Source organism: Monodon monoceros, unplaced genomic scaffold (assembly GCF_005190385.1).
Source record: "Monodon monoceros isolate NGI ecotype Baffin Bay Population unplaced genomic scaffold, NGI_Narwhal_1 Super_Scaffold_13, whole genome shotgun sequence".
In the NCBI taxonomy this organism is placed as follows: domain Eukaryota; kingdom Metazoa; phylum Chordata; class Mammalia; order Artiodactyla; family Monodontidae; genus Monodon; species Monodon monoceros.
In genome coordinates this window covers 82,536,186-82,553,836 of record NW_021703769.1, presented here as the reverse complement: position 1 = coordinate 82,553,836, position 17,651 = coordinate 82,536,186, and the positions used below count along the sequence as shown (strand labels likewise).

General features: G+C 59.1%; 1 protein-coding gene across 2 annotated transcripts; it reads left to right on the top strand.

The window, feature by feature from the left end:
* Window positions 1-571: 571 nt before the first annotated feature.
* Window positions 572-10,311, top strand: FSCN1 (fascin actin-bundling protein 1). 2 transcript variants are annotated; one of them, XM_029219553.1, is made up of 5 exons: window positions 572-1,526; window positions 7,695-7,851; window positions 7,947-8,068; window positions 8,316-8,483; window positions 8,906-10,311. In XM_029219553.1, exons 1-5 carry the CDS (start codon window positions 695-697, stop codon window positions 9,106-9,108), a joined length of 1,482 nt encoding a protein of 493 aa, XP_029075386.1. In that variant the 5' UTR covers window positions 572-694; the 3' UTR covers window positions 9,109-10,311. The 2 variants fall into 2 exon arrangements, with proteins under 2 accessions (XP_029075386.1, XP_029075385.1); XM_029219552.1 differs by having other exon boundaries at window positions 599-1,526; window positions 7,692-7,851.
* The last annotated feature ends 7,340 nt before the right edge of the window (window positions 10,312-17,651 follow it).

Sequence of the window (17,651 nt, the reverse complement as noted above, 5' to 3'; positions counted from 1 at the left end):
ACCCCAGGCCCCGCTCTGGAGGCTGCAAGGCCTGGGTTGGGTGAGTTGGGGTCTGCAGGCCCCTCCCCAGCTCCTGGCCTGCCCCCCACTCTTCCGCCCACAGGCCCTTGGAGGGTCCCCTCTCAGCTCCTTCAAGGCTCTGCTCTAAAGCCACCTCCTCTGAGGAGCCTCCAGGCCGCTCCGCCCTAGTACTGATGTGCTCTGTGGTCTTGCGGTCTCTATCACAACCTCAAACCTGGCTCGGCCTTCCTCCTGGCTGAGCTTGGGGTGCGGGGCCTCCGAGGGGTCCCGTGCTCTGGGTGAGTCCTCAGGCTGCGGTGCTGCAAGGGCGAGGCCTTGGCATTGGCGGGGAGGGGGCTGGCTGCCCGAAGAGGTGGGACTGCAGAGGCCGGCCGAGCAGGGAACACGGCGAGCCCAGCCCCCACCTGCGCCCCTCCGGGACCCTGCGCGACTCAGCTCGCTCCCTGGGCCCCGGTGCCCCCTCCTCGGCGAGCCCCGGGGCGGGGCGGGGGCGGGACCTCGCGACGCTGACGTCACCCCGCCTATAAAGAAGCTCGGGCGCCACGGGCCGGCTTTGTAAAGCGCTGCTGAGGGTGAGCGCACGGCCGCGGCAGCTGAACAAAGGAGCAGGGCGCCGCCGCTGGGACCCGCCACCGACCTCCCGGGCCGCGCCGGCCTCCTGCCCGCCGCCACCATGACCGCCAACGGCACGGCCGAGGCCCTGCAGATCCAGTTCGGTCTCATTAACTGCAGCAACAAGTACCTGACGGCCGAGACGTTCGGGTTCAAGGTGAATGCGTCGGCCAGCAGCCTGAAGAAGAAGCAGATCTGGACGCTGGAACAGCCGCCCGACGAGGCGGGCAGCGCAGCCGTGTGCCTGCGCAGCCACCTGGGCCGCTACCTGGCGGCGGACAAGGATGGCAACGTGACCTGCGAACACGAGGTGCCCAGTGCCGACTGCCGCTTTCTCATCGTGGCGCACGACGACGGCCGCTGGTCGTTGCAGTCTGAGGCGCACCGGCGCTACTTTGGCGGCACCGAGGACCGCCTGTCGTGCTTCGCTCAGACCGTGTCGCCGGCCGAGAAGTGGAGCGTGCACATCGCCATGCACCCCCAGGTCACCATCTACAGCCTGGCCCGCAAGCGCTACGCGCACCTGAGCGCGCGGCCGGCCGACGAGATCGCAGTGGACCGCGACGTGCCCTGGGGCGTCGACTCGCTCATCACGCTGGCCTTCCAGGACCAGCGCTACAGCTTGCAGACGGCCGACCACCGCTTCCTGCGCCACGACGGGCGCCTAGTGGCGCACCCCGAGCCCGCCACCGGCTACACGCTCGAGTTCCGCTCCGGCAAGGTGGCCTTCCGCGACTGCGAAGGCCGCTACCTGGCGCCGTCGGGGCCCAGCGGCACGCTCAAGGCGGGCAAGGCCACCAAGGTGGGCAAGGACGAGCTCTTCGCCCTGGAACAGAGCTGCGCCCAGGTCGTGCTGCAGGCGGCCAACGAGAGGAACGTGTCCACGCGCCAGGGTGAGTGGGGACGCCGTCCCCCGCCTCTCTGGGCCATGCACAAAGCGAACCCCACCCCAGTCCCCGCAGCCTCCCGCCCTTTCTCGCCCGCGGCGCCGCTGCAATCCTGAGCGACGCCCGGTGCGCCCCCGCTGGGCGCGCGGACCACCCCACCCCGCCGCGGGGACCTGCGCTCCGATCCCCAGGAAGGGGCGAGGGGTGGGGCTTTGCCCATCCTTGGGTGCCGCTGCATAACCCCCACTCCGCCTTGAGGTTGGGGCTCCTAGGCCGCGATTAGACGCCGCCCCTTGTGCCACCCTCCGAACCCTCGGCCTGATCTGGGTCCTCCCTACGCGCGCAGATCCGTCCCTCGCATCCGTGGGCCTAGCCCGTGGGGAGGGGACGCCCCTCGCCTGTTTCCTCGTGCCCCTCCCCCCGGCAGTGGGCCTTTGGCTCCAGGGCGGAGACTAGGGGTCGCAACAGGCGCGGGGCGCGCCCCCGCTCCATGAAGGCCGCCTTTCGCGGGCGGGATGGGGGTAGCCTTTGATCTCCGCAGGGTGCGCTTCCACCTCCCCTCCCTCCGGGCCTTTCTCCACCTCCGCTGGCTGCTGGGAGGGGTTGGCCTCTGCTGGAGGGGGGTGCCCAGAGTGTCTGCCCTTCCCCCCCAGCCCCTCCTCCCGCGTCCGCCCCGCGCTCGAGGCCGCGGCCTTTGTGAGCAGGGGGGCGGGCTCGTCGACAAGGCCCTCCCTCGCCCCCTTTGTCCTGCTCCGTCTCTGCAGATGGGAAAACCAGATGCGGCCGGGCGGGGGAGGGAATCGACTTTCTGCGGGTACCCCCTGCTGAGGCCCCCCCGCGCCGCCCCTAGGCCCAGTGCCCCGTCCGAAGCCGCCCCAGAAGGCGGCCTCCCTGCTCGCGCCCCAGCCCCGGGACGGCGTGGCGTGGATGGCGCCCCGCCAGGCACCCCGCCCCGCGCCCACCGCGTGTCTCCTGGCCTGTACCCTCTGCTCTGCGGGAGCCAGAGAGCGGTCTCAGCCTGAGCCCGGAGACCCCAGCCCGGCACCCTCGGGAAGCCCCCCCTACCCTCGGTTGAACCCACCCCCAAGACTCCCGCCTGGAACAACTGGCTGCAACTCGATGCGTCCTCTCCCGGGGCCTCCCGCTGGCCTGGCCATTTCCTACTGGCCTGCGCGCCAGAAGTGAACCCTCCTCTTTCCCTTCTTAGATTCTCCCCGTAGGCGGCTTCTCTTCCTTCTGGCGCCCTCGCCCCTCCTTTGGGGGAACCTGTGGGTGTCTGGCTCTCCCAGCCGGGAAGTTGGGCCCCAGCCTCTGGAGATGGCTGGATGGGAGCCCAGTCCCCCCGCCCCCTTCCTTCTGACGGCCACCCTCCTGACCCGGCTCTGCCAAGGAGGTTGCAGCCGGGTGGCAGTTTCCTACCCGAGTGTGCTGATTGAAGTGGGTGGTATTTCCTCCATCCTGCAGATGGGCAGGTTTAGGCCCAGAGAGGAGCAGCCATGTGCCCAAGATCACACAGCAAGTAAGCAGCAAGAAGAACTGGGTTTGACTCCAGAACGAGCTCTTATCTGGACCCCCTGATGCCTCCCAGCCTCTGGGGCACAGGTCCTCCCCTTTCCAGTCTCACACAGTACGAGGTGGGGCAGGACTCCCCACCTATTCAGCAAACACTGAGCCCCTACCAAGTGAGACATGCTGAGGCCTGAGTGGTGAGCACGTGGGCATCTCCTGGATCCTTCCCTGCTGGGCCCAATGTTCTCTTTGGGACATGAGGAACATCCCAGAGGTGTCAAGCAAAGGTCTGGGGGTCCAGGAAGTACATGAAGGTCCCAGATTAGTTGGGGGAGGTCCCTTTCTGAGGAGGACACTTGACCTGACCTGAGGATGAATAGAAGGTAGCATGTATCAAATGTGTGGAACAGTGTTGCAGGTACAGGGAACAGCTTGTGCAAAGGCCCCAAGGCAGGAAGGAGCAGAAAGCCCAGGGTGGCTGAAGAGAAGCTTGTGGGGTTGGTAGATGGGGCTGGAACAGCCGGCAGGGCCACAGGACCTAGGTTGGGTGCTCATCAATGCAGGCATGCTCCATGCTTGCTGGGCTGCATCTAGCACCTGCCCTGGGGAAGGTGCGGCAGGAACGCGTGGCCCTGGCCCTAGCCCTTGGCACCAGAAAGGAGCAGAGAGATCCTGGGGGTGTTCCTGGCAGGCACTGGTGAGCCTGGGCAGGTGCCCTCTCCTTTCTAGTAAAGCTCGTTGGTGGTGTCATGGTGTGATTCAAGCTGATGGGGCAGGAGGAGACGGAAATTGCACCAGGAGAGCTGCTGGCTCATCTGTGCGTTTAAAGGGAAGGGAGATTCGGGAGCAAAGATTGGAGCTACATTGGCCTCAGATTTTGGGGTCCTCATCTCGTTCTGATGTTGGCTGACCTCGGGTCTTCTTTGTGGTGTGGAGGATGACCAGAGGACCTGGAGCCGGCATGGGCTTGGGGGGTGTGTCTGCAGAGGCCATTTTGGACAGGCCTGCGTGGCAAGGAGGCTTCAGCTGTGCTTCCGACACATGTTGGGAAACGCCAGCCAGGAAGGAGGAGCATCCTGGGTTTAGCTGGCTGGGGGAAGTGAATCATCATCCCCGTAGGCCTGCACAGGCCAGGCCTGGTGGGGGTGGGGTGCTCCCTGCTGAAGCTGCAGCCTGCTCTCTGGCCTCAGTTTCCCCATTTGTAAAGGGCTCGCCCAGGGCTGCCCTGGGCACATTCTTTTCGGCCAGAGTGTATTTCTGGGAGGAGGCCATCACAGCCTACATTAGAGGCAGGATCGGCCACAGGGAGTGGGGGTCCCAAGAGCTGATGTGACAAGGCAGATGGCATATGTCTATCCCAGGTCCTGGGAAGTGCTGTAGCTGTGACCACACAGGTGAGGACATGGCTTGGGCAGGGATGGAGGATGGCAGGGCCACTGAGTGAGCAGTACTCATGCTACTTTGGAGCCTCACCTGCCCTGGGCTCCAGCCAGACCCTGGGCAGAGCCTCACCACATTTCCCACCTGGTCTCACAGCCTCTTTGCATCTGGCCAGCTGTGCCCTGGGGACTCCATGCTCAGGAAGTGCCCAGTCCCAGCCGCTCAAAGGTGAGGCTGGCTGGCTGAGAAAGGGCTGGTCAAGCTGGGCTTTGCAGGATGTGTAAGAGTTCTCCTGATGAGGCAGGGCATTTCAGGCCCAGGGAACAGCTTGTGTAAGGACGGAGTAGGGATTTAAAGTGGTCAGGTAGTGGCAAGAGCTGACTGGGAAGAGGGGAGGTGAGGTGAGGCCACAGATGCTTCTGGGCCCCCTCCCTTAAACTGAATGGGGGTGGTGGAGAGTGTCTGATTTGAACAAGCCAGGGGAATATGTGGACTGCTAAGGCTGAGGGGGATGGGGATCAGGAAGTGTGTTGGCAGGGAGGGGATGCCCCCTCCAAGCCACTGTACAGGATGGCTCAGAGGCTCGAGATGGGGAAAGCCACGATGTGGGGGGACATGCCGGGGCCCGGTGTCTCAATTGTGCTCTCTGGAGCGGGTCGGGGGGATGTGCCCATGGGCTCTGTTGAGCTCCCGCATCTCCTGCCTCCTCAGGGCTCCTGTGGGCCTGTGACTCAGGTTTTTTGTGCTGCTGTTGATGAAAAGAAAAATCCCGAAGAAAACCCTGTTCCCATAGTAACCGAGCTCTAATTAGAGACTCCAAGGCCCCACTCCAAGTGGGGCCTTTCCCATCTGGGCAGGGCCTTGGAGCCAGGAGTTACCCCACTGGAATGGGGAGGGGATACTCTTCCCACCCCTTCCTATCGCGGGCGGAAGACCTGGTGTCTACTTGGCACTGGGCTGCTAAATCCTTTCCATCTCAGACCGGGCCCTTTTGACAGGCAGAGAGGGAAACTGAGGCTGCGTGGGGGGAGGCACTCGAGGGCGCCTGGCCCCGGCTTTGCATACCTTGTGGGCTGGCCTAGGCCTGTTTATGAAACCAGCTCCAGGACTGGACACACCCAGGCGGGACAGGGTCTGAGTGGCTGAGCAGGTGGTGGTGGTCGGGTGGCCCTGAGGAGGTACCCAGCGCTGCAGAGCCTCCCTTTGTTCCTGGAAATAACTCTGTGGAATTGCTGGGAGGAGTCAAGCCCAGGGCTGTCCGCAGGAGCGCAGGGCTGGCTAAGCTCTCAGGAACCAAAGCCTCATTGAAAAGGAGCCCCTGCACTTGCTGTGTTTGTCCTCGGGCAGGCTGGCGAGCGCCTTGTTCGCTGGCAAGCCTCTGTTACGTCAGGTAGGCTGGTCAGTGCTAGAGATCTGACTGCCACTCGGGGCCCTTCCCTGCCCCTTTGCCCCTCTTTCTGGGGAGCCCTGTCTGTCTTTCCTGCTGCTGAGGTGTGCCCGGCGGGGCTCCTCCTCGTCTGTTCTTTCCTTCCCGTCAGCCGGCCTGCCACGTGTTGGGCAGGTGGTGCCATGTGGCTGGGCAGGCTGGGGGTGGCAGCTCTGCAGCAGCGGGTGCAGCAGGCCGGCTGGGCGAGGTCTGAGCGGGGATGGAGCCCAGCCCCACATTGTGCTCCTGGGTGTGGCCTTGAGGATGGTCGTCCTCTGGGTGGCTCGGGCACCCAGAAGGCCCGGCCCCTGCTGATCCTCGCCCCGTGCTTCACTGGGGCGTGATGGGGGATCGAGCTCACCTCTACCCCCGGGGCCTCAGTAGTCAGCAGATCCCTGACACTGTGGCTAAGGGGACCCAGGGGGCCTGGAGGGTCAAGCCCAAGCGTTGTGAGGGTCTGCTTCAGAGTGACCCGTGGAGGCCACATCCACCAGTCCACAGAGGGGAGGGAGGATTGGGGGAGAGGGCGTGGCAGGAGGCCTGAGTTTGCCCATCTCTCCTCCCGAGAGCCCTGGACCCCTAGCTTTCTCTCTGGGTGACCTTGGGCAAGGGCACCACCTCTCTGCCTCATTCTCCTTTGTGATGGGGTGGCGCTGACATGGGACACGAGACCCGGTTAGCATGGGGCTGACACCTTTCAGGCCCTCTGGGTGGTGGCTGGAGAACTAAGAATGGGCCCTGGGGGAGGGCCTGGGGGTGCTCAGACCCCAGGCTCTGCCACCCGCCAGCCTCTGCCACTCGCCAGCCTCATCTCATCTAAAAGGACACCTGCCACCCGCCACTGATCCCGGCTTCATAAAGGCCTCAAGGCCCAACTCACCCTGCTGCTGAGGCCCTTAGGATCCATGGCGCTTGGGGATGTGAACTTGTTGGGACGAAAGATCCCACTTCAGGTTTTATCTGGAGGAGTCCATACGGATGTGCAAAACGACATGGCTGCAGCTTGTGGGAGCAAGACCCCGGAAGCCACCCCCTTCACAGACGACTTAGGGACATGGAAACGTGTAAAGGTGTTAGGCAGATCATTTGCAAATCGAGGTCTGTAGCGTGCAAGCACTTGAAGGTCAAGAAAATGCATATGTGAGCCCACGGGGAAAAGGCTAGGAGTGTGTGGTCGCCCGCCGTTCACGGTGGCATTCTGGGGGTGTGGTGGGCATGGGGGTGTGTGTGAATTTGCTTTTAAGAGTTTTCTAAATTCCCTGAAGGGAACGTGTGCTATGACTCTCTTGACACGTATACAGAAGCAGGAGGGATATCGTGAACTGCTACCATATTCCGACTCCCCCAGCTGCAATATTCTGCCACACTAGCTCCCTGTCCCTTTATTCATTGCTTCTGGTTGCACTTAATGCAAATCCCTGACATCAGGGCATTTCATCTCAAAGTGTTTGTGTGTACCTCTAAAAAGCAAGGCCATCTTCTTACTTGGTGACAGCATGATTAACAATAATTAATCCATGCTCTCTAATCCTGGACCATGTTGAGAGTCTCCCAGTTGGTTCTACAATATCTTTTTTTTTTTTTAACAATATCTTTTTGCATTTGGTTTGTTGGAAGGTATTACTTCTGTAATCAGAGAACGTGATGTGTAAATGGACCTAGCTGGCCTTGGCCCTTGACTTGTCCTGCCTGGGATCCTGGGTTCCGCCCTCTGACGTGAAGGCCGAGGGGTCTGAGCCGCACTGTGGGGTCTCAGCAGCCCCCTGCTGTGTTGGTGTGTGCGGGCAGGGCTGAGGGTCAGCCAGCACTGGGGGGGGGGGCGTGGGGGTCCCTGTACTAGCTGGAGGCTCTCCCAGCAGGTATGGACCTGTCGGCCAATCAGGATGAAGAGACCGACCAAGAGACTTTCCAGCTGGAGATCGACCGCGACACCAAAAAGTGCGCCTTCCGCACCCACTCGGGCAAGTACTGGACGCTGACGGCCACCGGGGGTGTGCAGTCCACTGCCTCCACCAAGTGAGTGCCCCGCTGCCCGCCTGCCACTGCCCGCGCTCGCCCAGGCTGGCCTTCCTGTGGGGCGGCCTTGCCTGACCCTGTCCCGCCACCCCCAGGGATGCCAGCTGCTACTTTGACATTGAGTGGCGTGATCGGAGGATCATACTGCGCGCGTCCAATGGCAAGTTTGTGACGGCCAAGAAGAACGGCCAGCTGGCTGCCTCGGTGGAGACAGCAGGTAGCCACCTGGGGGCGTACCTCAAGCCCTTGTTCCCTGGAGGGTCTAACTGTATGCCATGGTCACTTACGAACCCCACCCGAAGCCTGCCCTGTGCTGGGCATCCTCCCAAACTGGCACCACCCTGCCTCACCCGAGGGCTGGCATGCTGTGTGACCCCAGACTCCCGCTCTCCCTCTCTGAGCCACACCCTGGGTGTCCACGCCCAACCCCATGAGGCTCACTTCTTTTCCACCTCCTGGGACAGGGGACTCGGAGCTCTTCCTCATGAAGCTGATCAACCGCCCCATCATCGTGTTCCGTGGGGAGCACGGCTTCATTGGCTGCCGCAAGGTCACAGGCACCCTGGACGCCAACCGCTCCAACTACGACGTCTTCCAGCTGGAGTTCAGAGACGGTGCCTACAACATCAAAGGCAGGTTCTCCTGTGGGCAGTGCCGGGTGGGGCCCCCTGGGCTCAGGGGGCCAATGTTGGACACAGAGAGCAAACCCCTGCCCCACTTGAGCCTGGCTTTGGGGCTCGGCTTGGCCACCCTGTGGCTGGGGGGGGGGTAGCCCCTTCCCCTCTTGTCTGTACAGGAGGGAGATGTCCGGCCCACCCCAGATAGAGCTAGAGAGGGAGACGGGATTCTGGAAAGGCTGGGCGGGGAAGGGGTCACACACGAGTTATGGGACCAAAATTCTGGTGGGAGGCGGGGGAAGGGACTCCAGTCCAGCATGGGCCCGAGGCTTGGGTGGATGTAACAGACCCCACCCCCATTCTGGAAGCCATGACTGGAGGGTGGGGAGCAGAGCCCAGGCAGGGCCTGACGGGGCCTCCCCTTGCTCCTGCTGCAGACTCCACAGGCAAGTACTGGATGGTGGGCAACGACTCCTCCGTCACCAGCAGCAGCGACAGCCCTGTGGACTTCTTCTTCGAGTTCTGTGACTACAACAAGGTGGCCATCAAGGTGGGCGGGCACTACCTGAAGGGGGACCACGCGGGGGTCCTAAAGGCCTGCGCTGACACTATCGACCCCACCACGCTGTGGGAGTACTAGGGCCCCGCCGCCGGCATCCCCCTCCCCACCCTGCCCAACCCGCCCTGCTAACTCTCTTCTCCAGGTGGGCTCTGCTGTGGGTGGCGAGCCCCTTGCCTTTCAAACTGGAAACCCAGAGCAAATGGTGCCCTCACCTGTTGTCCCACGTGGCCTCCCCTGGGCAGGTCAGAGGCTGTGACCTGGTCCTTGGAGGGATTTCACATCCCTCTGCTCTCTCTTCTCTGCCCTGGGCGAGGCTGGAACTTCTTTCTTCTGACCTCAGACAACTCTGAGCCTTATTTCCCCGAAGAGGCCGAGGAGGAGGGGGGCTGGGAGGCCTTCCCGATCTCAGCTCCTGGGAGTGGCGGGGTGTGTAACTGGAATCTCCTGTCCCCTCCTGAACCTCCCCCTCCCCCATTTCCCGGGAGCCAAGCTCTTGCCCCAGGCCTGTTGGTGGCCCCCCTGGGGCGCCATCCCTGTGTTGTCAGGAGGACAGCTGGTGGACAGGACGGGGCTGGCTCCAGGCCCCTGTGAGTGGAGCAGGCTTGGTTTGGTGGCCGCCTGGGCCTGGCCACTGCACACACATCCTGCTGTGGTCCGGGGGTCCTGCTCCTGTCTCTTTTCTTTCACTCTGGCCTGACTGGAAGCAGAAAATGACCAAATCAGTAACTTTTTTTTTTCAGTGAAATGTTATTGCTGGAGGAGCCCCAGGCAAGCCTGGTTGTAGCCATGGGTGGTCTTCAAGGGGTCTTGGTGGGGGGGGTAGTCTTGAGACAGCATCTCCGGGCCTCAGTGCCCTCCGCCCACTAGTGGTGGGGTAGGTGGGGTGCCTCCCCGAATCCAGAACCTGCCTCCACCTTCCCAGGGGGCTCTCACCGGCCCCCTCCCTCCCATGTGCCTGGGCCCCAGGCCTGTGTCCCCACCTGGTGGTGCTGGGCCCTTCACCGCCTCAGCCAGGGCCCCTGGTGTGATCGGTGCTCCTCTTCTGACTGGACTCCCAGGTCTCGGCAGGATGAAGCTGGGCGTCGCCCTCAGCCGGGAGCCCCATGGAAGCCCCCTGGTCCCTGGCTCCTAGCCCCGCCCCTGCCAGTTCCCTTCCCCTCTGGTTAGTGTCCACCATGCATCTCACTCTGGGTGTCTTGGTCTTTTATTTTTTGTAAGTGTCATTTGTATAACTCTAAACGCCCATGATAGTAGCTTCAGACTGGAAAGAGCAAAATAAAGTTAACGTAAGTCTGCACCCCTGAGGTTTTGTGTGTGTGTGTGTTGGGGGTGAAGGCAGGTGGCAGGGGTGGGCCTGGGAACCCTCCTGCTGCAGGTTTCCGAGTTAGAGGTCAGGCCCACACAAACCAGCAGAGCGGACTTCGTCTTGCCTTGGCACGTGTGCCTTGACGAGCTTGGAGGTACGGTGCCTGGGTGCCCCCTTTCCATACTGCAAGGGGCCTTGTGTGCATCCATCCACATGCCAACACAGCAGGCTTGGGCCCCTTGGGACCTGGGTGTGCTGTCTGGGCGCCCTTGGAGGACAGGCCCGGGTAGAGGTGGGCACAGGCCCTGGGAGAAGTCAGCTGGATGAGCTAAGCTTGGAGTCCAGGGAGGATGCCTTCATGAGAACAGGACCCCTAAGCCCAGCTTGGGGAGGAGGGGAGGCACTTCTCTTATTTGGCAGATGAGAAGCTGAGGAAGTTTCCAACCTCGAGGGGGGACCTGGGTCCTGAGCCCACCCTGTGGTCGTGGCCCCTGGCAGACCTCCAGGTGGTCAGCCCTGCAGGGACTCCAGAGAGGCAGACGCTGGGTTGGGCCCTTCTATGCAGTATCATGTTACCCAGAGCATACCTGTTCCCATCTTACAGAGGAGGAGACTGAGGTTCAGAGTAGCGAGGCAGAGCTTTGAGGGTGGAACGGGGTGCCCCGTGGGTGTCCAGTAAGTAGGCGGTGATTGAGGATGGACTTGGGCGTGTGGCCGTCTTGCGGGCGCTGATTGGCTGCTGATGACGAAACTGGGATGCCTGCGCTGTGATTGGTGGTCCCTGGGGGCGGGAGCCTCGAGATTGACAAGCACAGATGGCGGCTACAAAGGGACGTCGGGCTCTCAGCGGGGTCCTGGCGGCCAACCCTCCACCACTGTTAAAGCCAGGCTGGAAGCCAGAAAAGTCTCAGTGACGTGGAAGGGAACAGATGAGTCCTCCGGAGCCAAGCTCCTCCAGACTGTAGGGATGGGGATGCACTGGAAGGGGCTCAGGGAGGGGTCCCCAGTTGGGCAGTTGAGCGAGGTTGAGCGAGGTGGTTCCCTGCGGTGCCCGGGGTGGGCGCCTGCCCAGGAGCAGGAATGACCTGTCCTGGAATGATGCAGGCACCCCTCCACGCATCCTCCCAGCCAGGCCCAGGCACTGATTCTGAATTCCACGCGTTCTGCAAAAATGGGCGCAGAGCAAGTGGCTGCGCGTTACAGGGGCTTATTCCCCCGCCCCACACACACCCCGCGAATGAGGCGCAAAGGCTGGTGGGAGCCCTAACCCAATACTAGGGACAGGAAAGGCAACCAGGGCAAGGGAACCGCACAAGCAAAGGTCAGGTGGGAGGAACCTTGGGGCGGGGCCTGGTTGGGTCCCGGATGAAGAGTGGATTAGAGTGAGGCCATTGTCTCTAGGCCCACGTGGAGGCGACAGGCGTTACCGGAAGGCGGCAGACACTCCCGGGGGCGCAAATGGAGCACCGTGGGGACCACCAGATTCACTCCTGCGCACGCACCGGGACTCCCCATGTCCTGGTCGAAAGGTGCCCCCCGTCAGAATTGGCTCTGGGGCCCCCAGGGCGCAGATTCCAGAGCAAAGGATGCGGTTCTTCCTCAGCGATTCCCAGTTCACAAGGGTCACTGTGATCCTGCACACACGCACACGGGCTTGTGTACATGCACGGGTGAGTGCACACAGGAACACATGCAGGCATGTACAGGAGCCCAGTGCACACACAACACGCATGCACATAGAGACATACGTGGACGCAGGCACAGGCACACGGACCAGCCCACAGGAACAAAGAGCTTACGGTTTGCTCACCAGCCTGCATTGACTCAGCCCACAGGCTTCCAACCACTGTGCCTGGGGACTCCGTTCCCCTCAGCTTTCCCAGACCCTGACTGCAGCTCCTCTCACCTCCAGCTGGGTCAGGGGCCAGTGGGCCCCACAGTTCTGAGGCTGGGTTCCCCCCAAGCCTGCCATGGAGGGCCAGCAAGAGTCCAGGCTCCCATTGCTCAGATGGGGACATCAAGGCCTAGAGAAATGCCCAATGAGTCTGGGCAGCTGCAGCCAGTGCTCCAAGCTACTCGTTGGGGTTAATTGTGAGCCTAAAAGATCATGTCAGAAGGAAAAACATTCAATTAAACTTGTAAGGAAGAAAAAAGGAAGGAGAGGCAGCCCTTCTTCTCTTCCGTGGCTCTTTTCCCTGTTAGGGGCAGGACTGCCGGAGGCTGGGCAGATGGGGGCAGCTGCGGTCCCCAGGATGTAGCCTGGCCAGAGTAAACTGGGATCTCCACAGGTTGGTCCTTTAGGTCTGTCTTGGGGTGGGACCCCAAGCCCTGCTGGGGGCTCCAGCCCCAGCAGGACACAGGTGGTCCCCCCTGGTGGGGGGAAGCCTCTGAACTTCCCAGGTGCATCTCCACAGGACACTTCAAGCCCCCTGCCCTCCCCAGCTCAGGCTCCTCCCCTGTTCATTTCTGGGGAGACCTCAGTGGAGGATATCCCAGACCTGGCTGGGCCCTGCTTCCTCCAGGGCCTCTGCCAGAATTGAGAAGTATGAGAGGTGACCTCCAGTGACCTTGGGGCTCATATCTCACACTGAAGTGTAAGGTAGGTGAGGCTACAAAGGGACCCCCGCCACTCTGGACTTCCTGGGGACCCTCTGGCCTCAGTTTCCCTCATTTGAGCGACGGACAGCTGGTTCCCTGGGCCTCAAGACTGTCAGATGGGGGAGGGGCTCTGAGACCTCTGGGGCAGCGAAAGGAGAAGGGAACAGATGGGGTCTCCCCAGGCAGAAGGAGGCCTGGAGAAGGGGCTCAGGCCTGGGAAGGGTGGGCTGGAGCTGAGCATCTGGCCTGAAGCCCCAGCCCTTTAGTGGGGCCCCTGAACTTAACCAGGAGGAGGCTGATTCTCCATGAGGAGATGGGGGGAAGAGAAATTGCTCTCCTCTCCCCGCCCCCTCCCCCCAGTCCAGGCCTGACCCCCAGAAGGGGAAGGGAAACCCACCTTCCAGGAACCTGGAACTGGGCAAGCTGCTCTGAAAGGTTTACTATTACTATCATTATTGTTACTTTAAGAATTAAGAGAGGGACTTCCCTGGTGGCACAGTGCTTAAGAATCTGCCTGCCAATGCAGGGGACACGGGTTCAAGCCCTAGTCCGGGAAGATCCCACATGCCGTAGAGCAACTAAGCCAGTGTGCCACAACTACTGAGACTGCACTCTAGAGCCCACGAGCCACAACTACTGAAGCCCTCGCGCCTAGAGCCTGTGCTCTGCAACAAGAGAAGCCACCACAATGGGAAGCCCGCGCACCGCAACGAAGAGTAGTCCACACTCACCGCAACTAGAGAAAGCCCGCGCACAGCAAAGAAAACCCAATGCAGTCAAAAAAAATAAATAAGGGCTTCCCTGGTGGCGCAGTGGTTGAGAGTCCGCCTGCCGATGCAGGGGACACGGGTTCATGCCCCGGTCCGAGAAGATCCCACATGCCGCGGAGCTGCTTGGCCCGTGAGCCATGGCCGCTGAGCCTGCGCGTCCGGAGCCTGTGCTCTGCAACGGGAGAGGCCACAACAGTGAGAGGCCCACGTACCGCAAAAAAATAAATAAATAAATAAATTTATTAAAAAAAAAAAAAGAATTAAGAGAATAGGGATTTCCCTGGTGGTCCAGCAGTTAAGACTCCTTACTCCCAATGCAGGGGCCGGGGTGGATCCCTGGTCAGGGAACTAGATCCTGCATGCCACAACTAAAGATCCCGTGTGCGACAAATAAGACCCGGCGCAGCCAAATAAATAAATAAATATTAAAAAAAAAGAATTAAGAGAATAAATACCTAGAGTATAAAGTCAAAGGGTGCCCCAGCCCCAGTCCTCCCCCCAGAGGTAACACTGAAGTTACTTATACTCTTCCAGAAAATGTTTTGTTTTTCTTTTTTTTTGCGGTACGCGGGCCTCTCACTGTTGTGGCCTCTCCCGCTGCAGAGCACAGGCTCCGGACGCGCAGGCTCAGCGGCCATGGCTCACGGGCCCAGCTGCTCTGCGGCACGTGGGATCTTCCCAGACCGGGGCACGAACCTGTGTCCCCTGCATCGGCAGGCGGACTCTCAACCACTGCAGCCCCCAGAAAATCTTATTTTTTATTTAAGGAATATAGCCCTTACTATGTGCCAGGTACAAAGCCCTTTATTACCTCACTTAGTCCTTATGATGGGCTGAATTGTGTCCCCACCAAATTCATATGATGAGGTCCTAACTCCCAGTACCTCAGAATGTGACTGTTTGTGGAGATCGGGTATTTAAAGAGGTGATTAAAATTAAATGAGGTCATTGGGGTGGGCCCTACTCCAAGATGACTGGTATCCTTATAAGAGGAGGGGATTAGGGACTTCCCTGGTGGCGCAGGGGTTAAGAATCCGCCTGCCAATGCAGGGGACACCGGTTCGAGCCCTGGTCTGGGAAGATCCTACATGCCGCGGAGCATCTAAGCCTGTGCGCCGCAACAACTGAGCCTGAACTCTAGAGCCAGTGTACCACAACTACTGAGCCTGTGCCCATGCTCCACAACAAGAGAAGCCACTGCAATGAGAAGGCTGCGCACCGCAAGGAAGAGTAGCACCCACTGGCCGCAACGAGAGAAAAGTCTGCGTGCAGCAACAAAGACCCAACGCAGCCAAAAAAAAAAAAGAGGAGGGGATTAGAACACAGACAGGCACCGAGGGATGACCATGTGAGGACAGGGGGAGAAAACAGCTGTCTGCAAGCCAAGGAGAGAGGCCCAGGAGACATCAACTCTGCTGATACCTTGATCTCAGACTTCTGGCTTCCAGAACTGTGAGCTAATATATGTTTTTGTTTAAGCCGCCCAGCCTGTGGTACTTTGTAACGGTGGCCCCAGGAAATTAATACAGACCTTATAACAGCCCCGCATGGTAGGTACTGTTGTTGTTCCACTTACTGGTGCAGAAATTGAGGCACAGAGAGGTTAAGTAACTTGCTCAAGGTCACACACCCAGTTCGTGGTGCAACTGGAATTTTTATATAAAAACCTAACAGGTGGAAATGCAAATCAAAGTCAAAATGAGATACCACCTCACACCTATCAGAATGGCTATTCTCCAAATGACAAAAAATAACAAGTGTTGGAGAGGAATTTTAGGGAAAAGGGAAGCCTCATGCACTGTTGGTGAGAATGTAAATTGGTGCAGCCACTATGGAAAACAGTATGGAGGGTCCTCAAAAAACTAAAAATAGAACTACCATATGATCCAGCAATCCCACTCCTGGGTATTTACCCGAAGATCACTAAATCAAGGAGCTTCCCTGATGGTGCAGTGGTTGGGAATCAGCCTGCCAGTGCAGGGGTCACGGGTTCGAGCCCTGGTCCGGGAAGATTCCCACATGCCGTGGAACAACTGGGCCCGTGAGCCACAGCTACTGAGCCCACGTGCCACAACTACTGAAGCCCGCATGCCTAGAGCCTGTGCTCCGCACTGAGAGGACACTGCAATGAGAGGCCAGCACACCACACCGAAGAGTAGTCCCCGCTCGTCACAACTAGAGAAAGCCCGCGTGCAGCAACAAAGACCCAACGCAGCCAAAAATAAATAAATTTATTTTTAAAAAACCCACTAATTCGAAAAGATACATCTACCTCAGTGTTCATAGCAGCATTATGTATAATAGTCAAGATATAAAGATAGGGCTTCCCTGGTGGCGCAGTGGTCGAGAGTCTGCCTGCCAATGCAGGGGACACGGGTTCGTGCCCCGGTCCGGGAAGATCCCACATGCCGCGGAGCGGCTGGGCCCGCGAGCCATGGCCGCTGAGCCTGCGCGTCCGGAGCCTGTGCTCCGCAACGGGAGAGGCCACAACAGTGAGAGGCCCGCGTACCACAAAAAAAAAAAAAAAAAAAAAAGATATAAAGACAACCGAAGTGCCCATCAATAGATGAATGGATAAAAATGGCTAAAGAAGAGGTGCTACACACACACACACACACACACACACACATACACATACACATACACACACAATGGAATACTGCTCAGCCATAAAAAAGAATGAAATCTTGCCATTTGCGACAATGAGGCTGGGCCTAGAGGTATTATGCTAAGTGAAATAAGTCAAAGACGAATACCATACGATTTCACTTATATGTGGAATCTAAAAAACAAAACAAATGAGCAAACATAACAAAACAAACAGACTCAGACACAGGGAACAAACAGGTGGTTGCCAGAAGGGAGGGATTGGGGGGATGAGTGAAATAGGTGAAGGGGATTTAGAGGTACAAGCTTCCAGTTACAAAATAAATATCACCAGAATGAAATGTACAGCATAGGGAATATAGTCAATAATATTGTAATAACTTTGTATGGTGACAGATGGTAACCAGACTTGTGGTGATCATTTTGTAACGTATATAGTACATTAGTGTAATGTATACTATGTATATGTATAATCTAATGTACACTATGTTGTACACCTGAAACCAACACAACGTTGTAAGTCAATTATGCTTCAATAAAAAAATCAACAAACATAATAGGACTTCCCTGGAGATCCAGTGGTTAAGACTCCGCACTTCCACGTCAGGGGACGCGGGTTTGATCCCTGGTTGGGGAAGATCCCACATGCCGCACAGCATGGCCAAAAAAAAATCAACAAACATGACAAGTATGTACCGGCACACAGGCACTCAAAGTCATCAGTTCTCCCAGAAACAGATGGATATAAGCGTTCAGGCCAAGTGACTACTTTGGGGGTGACCTGGGGACAGGGAGAGGAGAGGAGAAGGAAGGCAATGGCAGGGCAGCACCGTGGGTACCGGGCCCTGAGCCCCTCTGGGTGGTTCAGGAGATCAGGACAACACACTGCAGAGCCTTCCCTGAGGAGCAGGGACGCAGGCCTGTCACCACCAAACCTCTCCATCGTGGTGGGCTGCTTTCCAGAGCGCCAAGCTGTACTCTGGACTTCCCCAGTGTGGACAGGACGGATGCGTGCCTGCAGCTGGGGGACTGCTGGGCGGGGGGCAGAGGGTGGCGCGGGGGTTCGAAGGCAGCACCTCTGCTGCAGAGGGGGAGCCGAGGGGATATGTGAGGGGCACCGACAGGGCTGCTACGGCCTATGTTGTCATGCACTTATTATCATGACCCCCGTTGTATTTATTTTATTCCAATTAACTAATTAAATAACTTTTAATTGTGGTAAAATACACTAGCACAAAAGCTGCCATCTTAACCATTTCTAATGGTTCAGCGATGTTAGGAATATCCACATTGTTGTGCCATCATCTAATCGCCACCGTAATCTCCAGAACTCTCATCTT